The following is a 16092-nucleotide window of genomic DNA, read 5'->3' as shown; positions in this document are numbered from 1 at the left end:
CAATATATATATATATATGATTCTATAGTTTCTATTTTTAAGGTATTTTTGATTTTTTGAAAAACAAACTAACAAACAAAAACTACATAATTGATAGAAAAGACCATTTACAGCCAACACAGGCAGTTAACAAAGGCAATTTATGCGTTTTTAGTGCTTTTTAACAGTTATTGAGGTTGAGCCAATAATCTAGCACTATTCAGCTTGACAACAGCGGTCTTAGAGGCAAAGTTCCACAGAGGAGTTCTACACAAGGAGTTGTAACATGTGGTATAAATGTCCAAGACAAGGCTGGGTACTGTTTTTGGTTTTAAGACAACATTCATACCACATGGTAGAATTCCTCATTCTAAGCAACTCAGCCTCTAAGACCGCTGCTGTCAGGTCACTTTCAGTCAAGCTTGCATCTTCTGACTCTCAGCTGGTAAAGTTGTTTTCTTTTTCACTTAATGCAGTATTTGTGGAAATGCCATCAGTTCTATCAGTGAGGAATAATAGAACAAGATCAGAGCATTAATGCTTCTTGTTGTGGAAAAGATATGAAACAGATGTTTCACTGTTCTGTTTCTGTCTGAATAAAGTATAATAGGCAAAGTATAAAAGGCAATAAAATCTCTCTAACTCCAACTACACATCAAGCACTCATTGTTCTGTTGCAAATACCATGTTGCTTACAATAATTCTCATATACTGTTAAAGGCCAAATGTTACATTTTAATCTATTTAGATAGTAATAATAATAATAATTTTGGGATCGCTTTGTGCGTGAACATAGTTTAAGGACATCCCATCTACCTCAAACGAATGTCTTCTGGATCAGGCTAGATTCACCTCTGTAAGAAAACACATTCACAAAAGGGTAAAATTAATGAGGAGGTCTGATGTTTTAGTTAAACAAAAATAAACACACACTCAACCAAAAACAATTGTTGTATGCATTTGTGACACAGCTCTTAAGACAGTTTACAGATGCACTTAGGACACTAAAGAGACATTTCTATTGACTGTGAAAAACACCAGTTTGAAGATGCTCTGTGTTTCTGATCAACTGTGTGAAGATGACATAAACCTGCTGCAGGAGTCATGAGAACTGCAGATGTGAACAGAGCAATAAACTGCAGCATCTGTAATGTAAGACACCTAAGACAGAGCTACAGCAAGACAGAAGGACAGCTGATCATCCTTACAGTGTCAAACCACATGTGACCATATGAACCCTCATGTGTTCGAAAAATTGTCTTCAGTTGCTGGACACATAAGAAACATTTGATATCGACAACACAAAGTGACAAAAGTTGCACTCTGTGTTGTCATATGAACTGTTATTTAGTTTATTTGGGAGTAGGTATATAAATTGCAGGAATCAGGGAGCCGCTGTTAGGCTAATATGGGTGGAATTGAAATTAATTTTGATTGAATTTTTGAATTAATTTTTTCAAATACAAACTGTGTGTTGTTTTGCCTCGAGAGCAACCATACATTTGTGTTGTGTTTTGCTTTCTTTTTTTTTATATATTCTTCATTTATTCTTCATTCATTTATTCATTTATAATCATTAATCATTTAATTATTCCATTTAATCATATAATCATTTATAATCATTATAGTCATTTATATATTCATTTTATTGATTAGTCATTTATATTTTAGTTGTTTTTTATATATTTTTTTTTCCATTATTGTTTAGTCTTATGACTGTGTAGCTTCAAGGGCTGTTTGTCTTGAATAAGAGATACAAGGGGATGTTTATAGAAACTCAAGGTTTATGGGATGTTGTTGTGAATCAGTTTGGTATAACAATACTTGTTGGATTTGTGTTCTTCAGACAAAGTCTGAGCATTGAGACATACGCAACTAAGACTATTCAATAAACTCTGCTCCTTTTTACCATCATACTTCGTCTCCTGCTTCTGCTCTTCACTTTCACTGGCTTTTTCCTCAGTGTTTTGGATATTATTGGGTACCAGACAAGACCTCCTGTTAACAGGGTTTGGGTATTAGACTACTCCGGTGACGAGTTGTTCTGTTACCGGACAAACTGATCTTTTCTGACAGGATCTGGCGTCTGGGGCTGGATTTTAATTGTCTAGGCATGGAGACAGCGATCTAACACAATCGATTTTTACTTTCGCTTTCGAGATTTGCGATTGCATGTGCTCACAAGTTTTACAAGATTAGATGCTTGTCAGTGGTGCACAGGATCTGTAAATCAATCACCATCGCCCTCAGTCATCTCTCCTTACTCTGTTTATGGGGTAAGTGCAATTTTATATACTGTAACGTGACAGGCTACCACTAGCAAGCAGCTAACCATGTCTCTTTAGTGGCTCACATTTAGTGGACATCACCCAATCCTATTTGGGAGTTGTTTGTGTTTTTGATTGTTTTGACACTGCCTCACTGGTAAATATCTGCTTATGTGTTAATGCTATTGAAATCATAAAATTATATCTTGTTAAATCAGCTGTATGTAATACTTACATTACAAGACATCTTGTTGTAAACCACACCAGCAGCAACCAGCAGAAGAGCAACAACAACTCCTCCTGCCAAAGCAGCTGCAGGCACACCTGAATGTGGAACAGATTCAGACAGTCAGACAGACAGTCATTAATACTAGAGAGTTAATGATAATAAATCCAATATTTACCAACATCTTTAAATTATATTTACTGCTCTGGCTGTGTTCATGGTGTGTGTGTGTGTGCGCTTGGATGTTTTAACCACAAAGCACAAATTACAAGCATGGAACACCATACTTTCTCACGCATCGTGCCACCTTCACGTTCTACTTTAGTCATCAGTTTGCACGATACTGATTTAACTGCAACCACAAAAACACAACATAGCACAGCATCACAGCACATTTAGCTCAGCAGGAAGCAGCACTGCTCATGGGAAACTGGCCGATGTTACAAATTTTGCATGTCAGCAACATCAAAGTGTTACTGACTCAAAACATGCTTTTTAAATAGTTCACAACCCAACACATACTGGGTTGTAATGTTTTTTTTTTGTTTTGTTTTGTTTTGTTTTGTTTTGTTTTTTTTTTCCTGTAAGGAAAATGCTTTGAATGCCTGTTTCTGTTATTTACTCACCATTGATAGAAACACTGAATCTCTTCACTCTGGTGATACTGAATTCGCTGCTGATGATGATGATCTTGAGTTTATATTCTCCAGAGTCTGTGATTCTGATGTTTGTGTTGGTCAGAGATTCAGTCTGATGATCCAGTTTCAGTCTGTCTCTGAATCTTTCTTTACACTGATCCTCTGTACAGATCTTACTCTGATCTCCAGTTATTTCAGCGATGAGAGTGTCATTTAAATACCACATCATCACATCATTTGGGTTTTTTATTTCACCAAGATCTAAAGTGACAGATTCTCCCTCCTTTATTTCATATGGTTCAGTAGCAGGAACATCTGAAACACAAACCAACAGCTGCTGGAGAATCTTGTATTTTAAACATATATTTAAAACTGCATTCAAACACTCATTAACCATTTCACACGTGAGTTTAAAACATTCTAGCTGAGCCCCCAGGGTGAGTTTTTTTTTTTTTTTTTTTTTTTGGCGACCGTTATTTTAGAATATATCGCCTTATTGTTTCCATGGCGACGCGTCGTGTTTGTCACATGACACAAGGCAGCCACAGTAGCGCTGTATGAGACATGTATCACTTTTATATCGTTATTCCCTTTTTATAATTAATATTCACAAACGTGCTCACTGTATTCTGAAATATGTGATATCCCGATTCTGAAATATGTTTAAGTAAATGTATTTGGAGGTTTAAACACTTTCATAATGAGCGTGTTAGTTGATCTATGCCGAGTGATGGGCGCCGCCATGTTAGTTCGCGCTGAATCCGAGCTGTGGGACGCAAATTCATCCTCTCCTCCCGCAAAACATTAAAGTAAGTCTCTGCTGAGCTGGGAGAAGAGCAGAGTAAACTTTATAGTTACCTACACAATGTGTATATGATATAAATAAAACATGTCGTCAGATAACATTTGTCAGGACCATTATTGCCGCTTCCAAAGACATCGGTGTGTATTTTGCGAACTATAAATGCATCGTTTTACCAGTACTTATGTGTATTTAAATGTCTGTAACCTAAAATAAGCATTATATGGTTGAAAACACTGAATAATTGCGATAATATGACAAGCGCTCAGCGCGTCCGATCTGGCTCTGCGCCAGTCAAAGCGCCAAAGCAGATTTGAATTCAGCAGTTGTTCACGTGACGCGCTGAACGTTCGAATCACACCGGTGTGATCTTTAGGGACCAGCACGGGACGCGTGAAAGGGTTAAATGACTTACCACTGGAAACACTGAAGATCTTTTCACTGTCACTGCTGCTGCTGATTTTTAGTTTATATTCCCCAGAGTCTGTGTTTGTGATGTTTGTGATGGTCAGAGATCCAGTCCGATGATCCAACTTCAGTCTGTCTCTGAATCTCTCAGTTCCTTCATTACACTGAATATCTGTACAGTTAAAATGGAGATCTCCATCGATTTGAGCGATGCGAATGCTGCTGACATACCACTTAATACTCTCTTGGTGATTTGTTTCAACCTTAGTGTGTAGAGTGACTGAATCTCCCTCCATCACTGACACTGACACTTTCTCTGTATAAACACCAGACACACCTGAAGAAACAAACACACACACACACATATATATAAAATATCACATTTAATAATATCACTGATGCAAACAAACAGTAGATGAACATCATTGATTTACACATTCACATACGTAAGTCTCATGAATGATCTTACACAACACAAAATCTACTTCCTCATTCATATTTTCACCCCCTTTCTCGATTTTAACATTCAATTATCACACATTTTCATTATAAATAAAATATAAATATAAATAGATAAATAGATGACTAGTACCCACAAAAATACATAAGATAATAAGATATTATGGTAACACATTACAATAAGGTGCCATTTGTTAACATTAGTTTATGTATTAACTAACATGAACAAACTATGAACGATACATTTATTACACTATTTATCAATCTTTGTTAATGTTAGTTAATAAAAATACAGTTGTTCATTAATAATTCATGTTAGTTCACAGTCCATTAACTAATGTTAAACACAACTTGTGATTTTTATTATTATTTTTATTTATTATTATTATTATTATTATTATTTTATGCATTAGTAAATGCTGAAATTCACATTAACTAAGATTAGTAAATGGTGTAGAAGTATTGTTCATTCTTAGTTCATGTTAACTAATCTAGTTAAGTAATGTTAACTAAGGAACCTTATTGTAAAGTGTTACCAATTATTTTACACCGCATAAAGACATTACAGTGCAGTGTTTTAATTCATAAATATTTTTTAGTCATAATAACGTGTAGGCAACATTTAGGCCTCCATTTTATGAATTTGCTAGAAGCTTTTAACCAATGAGACTCGTTACATCCAAACAGATCCAATCTCGTTTCAACTGCGATAGCAACGTTTTTTTTGGTTAAAAGGTATTTGTCTGACCATCGATTTCCATGAACAGTGTTATACTTTGTTACATATAGTCAAGACACTGGCGGAAAAGAAATTGTAAGATCTCACCATGGTTGAGTAAAAACCAAACCACTCCAAGTACATTAAAGAAAAGCTTCATCATCACAATTTTTGTCCCCTCAGAAAACGAATAGAAATCCTGAATCGTAAGTGGTGTTGTCCTTTAACGACGTAAGTAGTAAAGTGAAAAGAAAAACTTTGAGTCTCACATCTACCTACAGACCACAGCTCTGGCTACTGAGCATGCGCACATCAATCTAACGTTATTTTTGTCATACTGTACAACAATAAAACTGATTTTGTATTATAGTAAGGTCTAAGTTTAGGGTTGGGGTAGGTGTACACATTAATAAAACACTAACACATCTAATAGGTAGAACATTTAATTTCATTGTTAGCTTCCGGTCGGGGCTGTCTAGCCACAAGCCTTCTAGTCTGTCACAACTCCATTCGCATAACCACATCCCACATCCGAGACCAAAGCAGTTTCGCAGCCAGAATTTGCTTTTATTTTCACAAGAAGCATCATATCATGTGTATGCATATTATACATTATGATACATTACAATAAGTATTCTAAAACAATCTCAATCTGAGCAGCTGAGTCCTTGGCCATCTTTAAGAATCGGCTAAAACACAAATCTTCCATCTTTATTTGAGCCTCTAACTGTAGCATTCTTTATTCTAATTCTATTCTTATTACTAATGAACTGAGACTTGTCATAGCACTTACATATTTCTCTTTTGTTGATTTTGGAGTGCTGCAGAGATGGTTGTTCTTCTGGAAGGTTCTTCTCTCTCCACAGAGAAATGCTGGATCTCTTTCAGAGTGACCATTGGGTTCTTGTGGGTCTCTCTGACTGAGGTCCTTCTCCCCCGATCGCTCAGTTTGGCTGGGCAGCCCGCTCTAGGAAGAGTCCTGGTGGTTCCAAGCTTCTTCCATTTATGGATGATGGAGGCCACTGTGCTCAATGGGACCTTCAATGCTGCAGAAATTGTTCTGTACAATTTGGAAGAAAATAAATAATTTAATCCATTTTGGAATAAAGCTTGTTCAGAGAGAGATCCATGAACTGGACTAACTAGCTGATGATCTCAATCAGGTGTGAGAGACATGCAAAATGTGCAGACCAGGGGGCTCCCGAGGACCAGAATTGAGAACCACTGCAGTATTTTATTTAACTGTAAAGCAGACATAAACAAATTTTTCACTTGCAAGTTTATCCAGATCAAACCACAGAAAACCAACCACAGCCAGTTTCAGTTTGACACAAAAGATGAGCTGCAAGACTGAGATGGAAGATAGTATTAACTTTTTGTTTTGTTTTTACCATATACAATAACACAGTAAAGCAACTAATTTTGACAAATGCTCAGTAATTTAAAAAAAAATAAGAAAAAGAAAAATGCTCTCTACTTTTAAGTCTTAAGTGCTAGAAGAGCGCTTATATGCAAGTATAAATCATTTGTAAAGTGCCTGTAAAGAGCCCACAAGGATGGTTAAAATGTCGTAGGAGGATTCACACCAACTCAAGTGCTTTCTGCAGGTAGTTTCATAAGATGAGACTTTTCATGTTTCATGTGTTTGCTTTATGTTTGTGCTGGTGGCATCTGACTGGTAAGTCGCAAATGTGTGTGTGTGTGTATACATATATGTATATATATACAGGTCCTTCTCAAAAAATTAGCATATTGTGATAAAGTTCATTATTTTCTGTAATGTACTGATAAACATTAGACTTTCATTTATTTTAGATTCGTTACACACAACTGAAGTAGTTCAAGCCTTTTATTGTTTTAATATTGATGATTTTGGCATACAGCTCATGAAAACCCAAAATTCCTATCTCAAAAAATTAGCATATTTCATCCGACCAATAAAAGAAAAGTGTTTTTAATACAAAAAAAGTCAACCTTCAAATAATTATATGTTCAGTTATGCACTCAATACTTGGTCGGGAATCCTTTTGCAGAAATGACTGCTTCAATGCAGCGTGGCATGGAGGTAATCAGCCTGTGGCACTGCTGAGGTGTTATGGAGGCCCAGGATGCTTCGATAGCGGCCTTAAGCTCATCCAGAGTGTTGGGTCTTGCGTCTCTCAACTTTCTCTTCACAATATCCCACAGATTCTCTATGGGGTTCAGGTCAGGAGAGTTGGCAGGCCAATTGAGCACAGTAATACCATGGTCAGTAAACCATTTACCAGTGGTTTTGGCACTGTGAGCAGGTGCCAGGTCGTGCTGAAAAATGAAATCATCTCCATAAAGCTTTTCAGCAGATGGAAGCATGAAGTGCTCCAAAATCTCCTGATAGCTAGCTGCATTGACCCTGCCCTTGATAAAACACAGTGGACCAACACCAGCAGCTGACATGGCACCCCAGACCATCACTGACTGTGGGTACTTGACACTGGACTTCAGGCATTTTGGCATTTCCCTCTCCCCAGTCTTCCTCCAGACTCTGGCACCTTGATTTCCGAATGAGATGCAAAATTTGCTTTCATCCGAAAAAAGTACTTTGGACCACTGAGCAACAGTCCAGTGCTGCTTCTCTGTAGCCCAGGTCAGGCGCTTCTGCCGCTGTTTCTGGTTCAAAAGTGGCTTGACCTGGGGAATGCGGCACCTGTAGCCCATTTCCTGCACACGCCTGTACACGGTGGCTCTGGATGTTTCTACTCCAGACTCAGTCCACTGCTTCCGCAGGTCCCCCAAGGTCTGGAATCGTTCCTTCTCCACAATCTTCCTCAGGGTCCGGTCACCTCTTCTCGTTGTGCAGCGTTTTCTGCCAAACTTTTTCCTTCCCACAGACTTCCCACTGAGGTGCCTTGATACAGCACTCTGGGAACAGCCTATTCGTTCAGAAATTGCTTTCTGTGTCTTACCCTCTTGCTTGAGGGTGTCAATGATGGCCTTCTGGACAGCAGTCAGGTCGGCAGTCTTACCCATGATTGCGGTTTTGAGTAACGAACCAGGCTGGGAGTTTTTAAAAGCCTCAGGAATCTTTTGCAGGTGTTTAGAGTTAATTAGTTGATTCAGATGATTAGGTTAATAGCTCGTTTAGAGAACCTTTTCATGATATGCTAATTTTTTGAGATAGGAATTTTGGGTTTTCATGAGCTGTATGCCAAAATCATCAATATTAAAACAATAAAAGGCTTGAACTACTTCAGTTGTGTGTAATGAATCTAAAATATATGAAAGTCTAATGTTTATCAGTACATTACAGAAAATAATGAACTTTATCACAATATGCAATTTTTTTTAGAAAGACCTGTGTATATATATATATATATATGTATGTATGTGTGTATATACATACATATACACACACACACACACAAGCTGTGTCTCATTACGAAGGATGCACCCTCTAGAGGCTGCATTCAAAGGCTACATACATCATAGAGGCTGTCTCGTTTCAGAAAAAAAAGTAGGACACTCCAAATGCGACCTTCGAATGTGTCCTTCTTACACAGGAATTCGGAGGATGCATGCTGTGTATCCTTCGCTGCTACAGTTAACCCACAATTCTTTGCTTCGCCGTAACCAACGGTCATTTATTTGAACAACAATTGCGACGCCGGCAGATGTAAACACAAGCGGCGATGTGGTGTTTAAATATCAAAAAGTAAAACTAATAATTTTTTTATATATACAACAGTTTGTTCTGTTTCTTAAATCTGATTGGTTGAGAACCATGAGATTGTACTGGTATCGCTACAGGAACGCCCTTTCACAAGTTTGTATCACTCCGCTTATTCTAGCCGGGCCTGTTTTTTTTTTTCAGAGTGTCATCAGACGCCCAAATCCTGTATAATTTTATAAATATTACTGTTTTTGTGTCACGGAATGTAATTTTAAGAGGTTTGCAGGTTTTCACACATGAAAGGATATTAACGCTTTCTTCAGTGGACATACTAATCCCAGTATACAGACCACTTCTCAAACTTGCCAAACCGGTTCAAAAACAGATCACAGTAGGCCAGATGATGTCACCTCAACACTACAGGACTGCTTTCAGTGCACAGACTGGAACATGTTCAGAGAGGCGGCCACCTACAACAACCACACAGACCTGCATGAGTACACTGAAACTGTGACTGCCCCTGCCAAAGTTTGAAATGCAGAATGACACACCTGCACAAAAACTACCCACACCTCCCAACAACCAGGCACTCTGTCTGTCTCCAGCCGATGTAAGGAAGACTCTATCCAGGGTTAACCCACGCAATCCTGACAACATACCTGGCCATGTACTGAGAGACTGTGCTGCACAGCTAACAGATGTCCTAACAGATATCTTCAACACCTCGCTGAGCCAGGCAGTCGTCTCCACATGTCTCAAATCCACCTCCATAATTCCAGTACCTTGTCTGAATGACTACCGTCTCCAGTTTGCATACAGTCCAAACCGCTCCATGGACGATGCCATTTCCTCCACCCTCCACCTGGCTCTTACTCACTTAGAAAACAAAGACTCTTATGTTAGAATGCTGTTCATTGACTTCAGCTCAGCATTCAATACAATAATCCCACAACAGCTCATCAACAAACTAAATCTTCTAGGCCTTAACACCTCTCTTTGCAATTGGATCTTGGACTTTTTAACTGGAAGACCTCAGTCAGTCCGTGTTGGCCACAACACCTCAAGCACTACCACACTGAGCACAGGTGCCCCACAGGGCTGTGCAGGCTGTGCCCACTGCTCTTCACGCTGCTGACCCACGACTGCACTGCCAAGTTCAGCTCCAACAACATCGTCAAGTTTGCTGATGACACAACGGTGGTAGGTCTCATCAGCAACAACGATGAAACACCCTACAGAGAGGAAGTGGCACAACTGGTTAATTAGTGTGGTGCAAACAACCTGTCCCTCAATGTGAGTAAGACAAAGGTTGTGATGGACTTCAGGAGGAACTCTGTTGACCACCCCCCACTGACCATCGACAGCTCGGCTGTGGAGAGAGTCAGCAGCACTAAATTCCTGGGGGTGCACATCACGGAGGATCTCACCTGGACCACCAACACCATGTCACTCTCCAAGAAGGCACAACAGCGCCTACACTTTCTCCGCCGGCTGAAAAGGGCAAGTCTCCCTCCACCCATCCTCACCACACTCTACAGGGAAACGATTGACAGTGTGCTGACCAGCTGCATCACTGTCTGGTACGGGAACTGCAGTGCTGCTGACCGCAAGACCCTACAACGGACAGTGAACACAGCCGCAAAGATCATCGGTACCCCTCTCCCCTCCCTTCTGGACATTTTCCTTGCACGACGCTCAGGTAAAGCCACCAGTATCGTGAAGGACCCCACCCACCCCTCCCATCATCTCTTCCAGCACCTGCCATCAGGAAGACGCTACAGGAGCATCAGAGCCCGCTCTGCAAGACTGCTCAACAGCTTTTTCCCCCAGGCTGTGAGAGCCCTCAATTCCAACCACCTCACCCCCCTCTGAAACCCTTATCCACAATGTAAAAAAACTCAAAACACAATTTTTTTTCAATTCTGAGTGTGCTACACACAGGTGAGTGGGCTGGACAAACCACCTGTAGTAACGCATTCTGCACCAGACACTTTCCTATAAACACTACATGTACACAGAAAACATTGTGCACCTCTGAGTGTGCTACCTACAGGTGAGTGGGCTACAAACCACCTGTAGAAACACTCTTTTCTCTCTATGCACCAGATACGTTCTTATTAACACTTATTAACATGTTACAAGGACTTAACAAATGTTAAATGACCAGTTTAACAAATGTTTACTTGTCAACGCACCACAAATCATTTTGCACTATTTGCTACTTAACCTTTAAATACTTCTTCTGCACATTATCATGCACAGTTATTATGTAAACTACTTGTATAGTCTGTCTTAGGTTATGTGTATAGTCAATTATTTATAGTATATGTATAGTTACATGTATAGGGTAAAAAAAGTCATTGTTGTGTTCAGCGTTGAATGTGAGTCATGTGACTCTCTCCTGGTACAAAGGAAACGGTTTATTGTCTAGCAACAACGTTGAGTAATGTGTCACAGACATATCTGACAAATCATTTTATAAAGTGTAGTGAGAGAGTATGGAACTTTGTGAGATCACGATGAACTAAGATGAGTGACAGCTTTTAATGATTTTTAAGGGAGTTTGTAAATGAGATACTGATTTAATACAACAGTTAAATAAACAAGAAGTTAATATTAAGTGACTTACATTGTTTGACTATAACACCATTGCCTGATTTTGCTCTACTTTGTCGAAACAAAGTCACAACTCAACCGCTGCGCATCTCCGTTCAAACACACCGGTGTTTCCTTTATAAATGAACACACGTTTTTAAATAGATCTAGTGAGATATGATTCAGTAGGGCAGAGCGGGGATTGTAGGAGCCGATTTAATACAGTTATATACTTGGCCACTCTGTGGCAGTGTGACAGAGTATAACTGCAGCACTGGTGTATGAGTCAGGGGTGTACACGTTGCTAATTAGGAAGCACACAGTTTTTGACCGCACGGCAGAGAAGCGTATAAGAGGGACTGTGTTTGCTGTGTCTGCAAGGTTGATTGTAAAGATTAGTGAACAAGGAACACTCACAGCAAGTTGTTTTGAGACATTTTCCTATTGGAGCACAAATAAAGACAGACATTTGCATCTATTTCCGCTTGCACGGACTCTGCTTGTACACGTTCGAAAACTTGCTCACTCTTATTATCAACGGCAGCGGCTTAATGGAAAGCCGTTACAGGGATAAAAGTACCATTTTTCAGAATAACAATTTAAAAACATAAAGTCGTAGAAAGAGATATATTTTTACCGTGGCCTGTAACTCAGAAGTGTGGTTTATTAATATCAGGTGGTATTTTGTAAAAATGTAGAAAGACTTCAGTATAATTTCAGTTTGAACATAAGTTGCACATGGTTACTTTCGACCCCATTGGTTGGGACGAAAGTAACACATAGGTGGGTCAAAAGTAACACAACAATACAAGCTAGATTTTTTTGTATTACTCTTTTTATTATTATTATTATTATTAAAATATACATTACTAGGATCTTGTTAATGTAACTGCAAACATATTTTGTCCTTAATCTTTGCAACAACAACAACAAAAAATTACCTTTACCTTGTAAATTTAAGTTTCATCAAATGTTTCAAAACCTGAGTGTACTTGAATGTGTTTAAAGTATTTATTTATTTTTTCAACTTATTTTTATAAAACTTTTTTTAACAGAATGAACAATATGAAAATTAAATTAAATGATCATCATGTAAATTCTCAACATAATTTAACAGTAGGCCTATTCATGTTTGTATGCAGAAATTCAAAACGTGGAAAAAAAAAAAAAAAAGGAAAAAAAAAGGCAAATCATGGTGGAAAAGCTAAAGTATGGCTAAAACCTAAATATGACTTAGGTAAATGCTACGTAGCAACAGCCCTGAGACTGATATACCTGACAGACAGGCTTATATCCAGAAATGCCCTCATGAACATCTGGCTGAATCAGACCTCTGTCTTTCTGACACTCACTTTTGGCATATTCATTTAGTATAATACAACATAAACATTTATAATAAACGTTTTAATAAATGATGCAAGACACAGAAAGTCAGCAAATTAGCATGCTGGGGGACAAAAGAAACACTTGCTGTCATTGTTGGGGGACAAAAGTAGCAAGTGTTACTTTCGTCCAAACAGGAACACCTGACATTTAAATCCGATTTACTTATGTACTAAAAAAAATATTACCGCTTCCATAATTTACTTATTGTATTCGAAAACTGCTTTCCGGACCTAACTGCAGGAAACAATGACGAAATCACGTGATATTTCTCAGCTCCATCAAGGGTTGCGTGCTGAATGTGCTGTCATAGCTTGGAAAGCAAATATAGAGCGCAAAAGCAGTCATAACTTTCCATATGCGATAGTCAGTGCAAATACTGTAATGCAAATCAGCCGAAGGTACCAAGGATGGAGAATATAATTTTTACTGTACTGTATGATAGCCACAGGAACATTTCATTTTGCCAGGATTTAAGTTATAAAGTGTGCACAGCCTAGACCCGCAAGTAAGATGTTGATAAGTAGCTATAACGCTTAGGTTTTTGAAAAGTCCATGTTTCACCGTTCGGCCATCCACCGATTGGTTACCTACTGAAAAATGAATAATGCTTAAACAAAACAAAACAAAACAAAACAAAACAAAACAAAAAAAAACAAAAAAACACTGCCATTTTATGCTGTATTTTACACTGGATCACCCACTAAGTACAGTTTGTAATCTACAGTAAAATAATAAATAAATACAATTTTTCTTGACTAGACTACCCAAACAAATGTAATGGAAGAAGCCAATAACATTATTATTTGCCCAACACGTAACCTGTAACACTGTGTATTGTTTTGATCATTATTTTGATGTTTAATCTTTACATCTTCCCCTATTGTTTGATCGAAACTTATTATTCGTTATTAACAAAACGAAAAAGACGACATGTAACACACATCGCCTGAATGAAAAACCTATGGATTTTCCCCTTTAAAACGAGCACACAGTTTATGGTTCATTACTACTTTAATGTACAACATTAATGTACAATTTTTACAACAACAATAGAACATAGACAAACTCACTTATATTAAACAATACAATATAGGCTATATGAATATTTTTATTAACAAACGTTCTCTTGGGCTTCTGCCTCCGCTATCGTTCTGTCAATCATTTAACTGGAGCACTCGTTCCGTCCGTTGTTGCTCTTGCTGTATGAAGCGGATGACTGTCTGCTGTCCAGCTAAACTACAGTGATATTATTTCTATAAAAATGCAAAACGACGGTGGGGCAGTGGGCAAGTAATTCAGTGGGTGGATGGCCGAACACCGTAAAACACCGATTTTTCACAAGCCTAAGCCTTATTTAGCTTTTTATCAACATTTTACTTAAGCGGCTGTGCACACTTACAACTTAAATTCTGGCAAAATCAAACGTTCCCGTGGCTATGATATACAGTACAGTAAAAATTAAATTCCATCCTCGGTACCTTCAGCCGATTTGAATTACAGTATTTGCACTGACTATCGCTTGACCAAAACTGAGCATAACGTCTAAAAAGTTATGACTGCTGTGTATTTACACGTGACTGAACATTGATCTGTGCTTATTTGCGCTGTCTAGTGGGTAGCGCAGCTTCACCACTCGGATTTAAATCCATACAGCAAAATAAAACAGGTTGAGTGCAGATTAATATTTCTGAAATAAATATTTCTGTGAAACGTGTTAGGTTGCACAAAAGAAAGCTCAGTCAGATGACTAGGCTTATCATTTTTGGGGGGAAAAAAAAAAAAAAAGCTAATTGTAAAACAGAAATAGGCTAATAGAAACTAAATATTAAATAAAATAAAATTATATAAATTATTTTAAAGCCTTAAATCTATTGTTTGAATAATTTCTAACTATTTTTACTTGTTATGGACATGTGATTTCTTTATTGCTTTTACTATTTCATTTTACTTTATTCTTAGTCTTTGTTTATTAGGCTATATTTTATTGTAATTTATGTTACTGCCCTTGTTTGTTGTTCTAAAGAGTGCAATAAATAAATAAATAAATAAATGACTTTTATTTTGTTGAAGGGAACAGAGAAACAACGAATGAGTCACTAGATTTGGTTGACCAATCGGCGGAAAGGGGCGTCTCGTGACCGCCCATGTGGAAAACGAATTTTGAAGTGGTTTGTCCGTTTTCTACCAGTGAACCAAAAAAAACGAAATATTGAGCCTGAACAAACGAAAAAACAAAATGTATGAGCCGTTTTCTAGTTTCTGCTTATTCTATTTCAAATTGAAAAACAAGTGATCAAAACGTACAGGGACCGAGCTGAAATGCGGCTCGCATCTCTCACCACGAGCTGGCGCAAAAGTGACGTCGGCCAAATCATCCATTAACTTAACATAACATCGATAACTTGTAACATTTTTTTTACAAAACCAGTGCACAAACATGTTTAATAATTCTACTAACATAACAGAAACAGTTTACGTTTGTCCTTTTTTTTTTTGCACTTTGTCCGATTCACGAACAGAATTAATCATCCACAGTATCTTACATTAACAAAAGAATATACAGAATACATATACGGAAAATAAGAATGCTTGTGACTTACCTTATGCTATGAAACAGTTCAGGCATATATTTAAAGAAGGAATCGCAAGGATGGATAAGATTAAGTGAAAGCTGAAATGCGGCTCGCATCTCTCACCACGAGCTGGCGCAAAAGTGACGTCAGCAACCATCGACGCACTTCTCTAATACTAAATTATATTTAACAACAGGATTAAATAAAATACATTTGTTTTACATGGCTGAACATACTATGTATTAGGTTGGAAAATACATACACAATAATGTGAATAAAGGAACAATTATTCTCAAAGATAGAAGAGAAATATTGAAGAAGTCTTCCATCAATTCATAAAGTCAATTGAGTGGGTTACATCGTCATTCTTTAATCGTGCTGTTTTATTTGCTTCA

At 37.8% G+C, this 16092-nt stretch overlaps 1 protein-coding gene across 1 annotated transcript; it reads right to left on the bottom strand.

Annotated features, from left to right (window-relative positions):
* Positions 1-451: 451 nt before the first annotated feature.
* On the bottom strand, positions 452-15826 carry LOC127158960 (uncharacterized). Its single transcript, XM_051101903.1, has 7 exons — positions 15725-15826; positions 6291-6557; positions 4328-4657; positions 3099-3425; positions 2482-2570; positions 796-833; positions 452-478 (listed from the first exon to the last, which is right to left on the bottom strand). Exons 3-6 carry the CDS (start codon positions 4614-4616, stop codon positions 828-830), a joined length of 711 nt encoding a protein of 236 aa, XP_050957860.1. The 5' UTR covers positions 4617-4657; positions 6291-6557; positions 15725-15826; the 3' UTR covers positions 452-478; positions 796-827.
* Between the last annotated feature and the right edge of the window lie 266 nt (positions 15827-16092).

This window comes from Labeo rohita, unplaced genomic scaffold, assembly GCF_022985175.1.
Source record: "Labeo rohita strain BAU-BD-2019 unplaced genomic scaffold, IGBB_LRoh.1.0 scaffold_181, whole genome shotgun sequence".
Lineage (NCBI taxonomy): Eukaryota > Metazoa > Chordata > Actinopteri > Cypriniformes > Cyprinidae > Labeo > Labeo rohita.
This window is presented reverse-complemented; position numbering and strand designations above follow the sequence as displayed.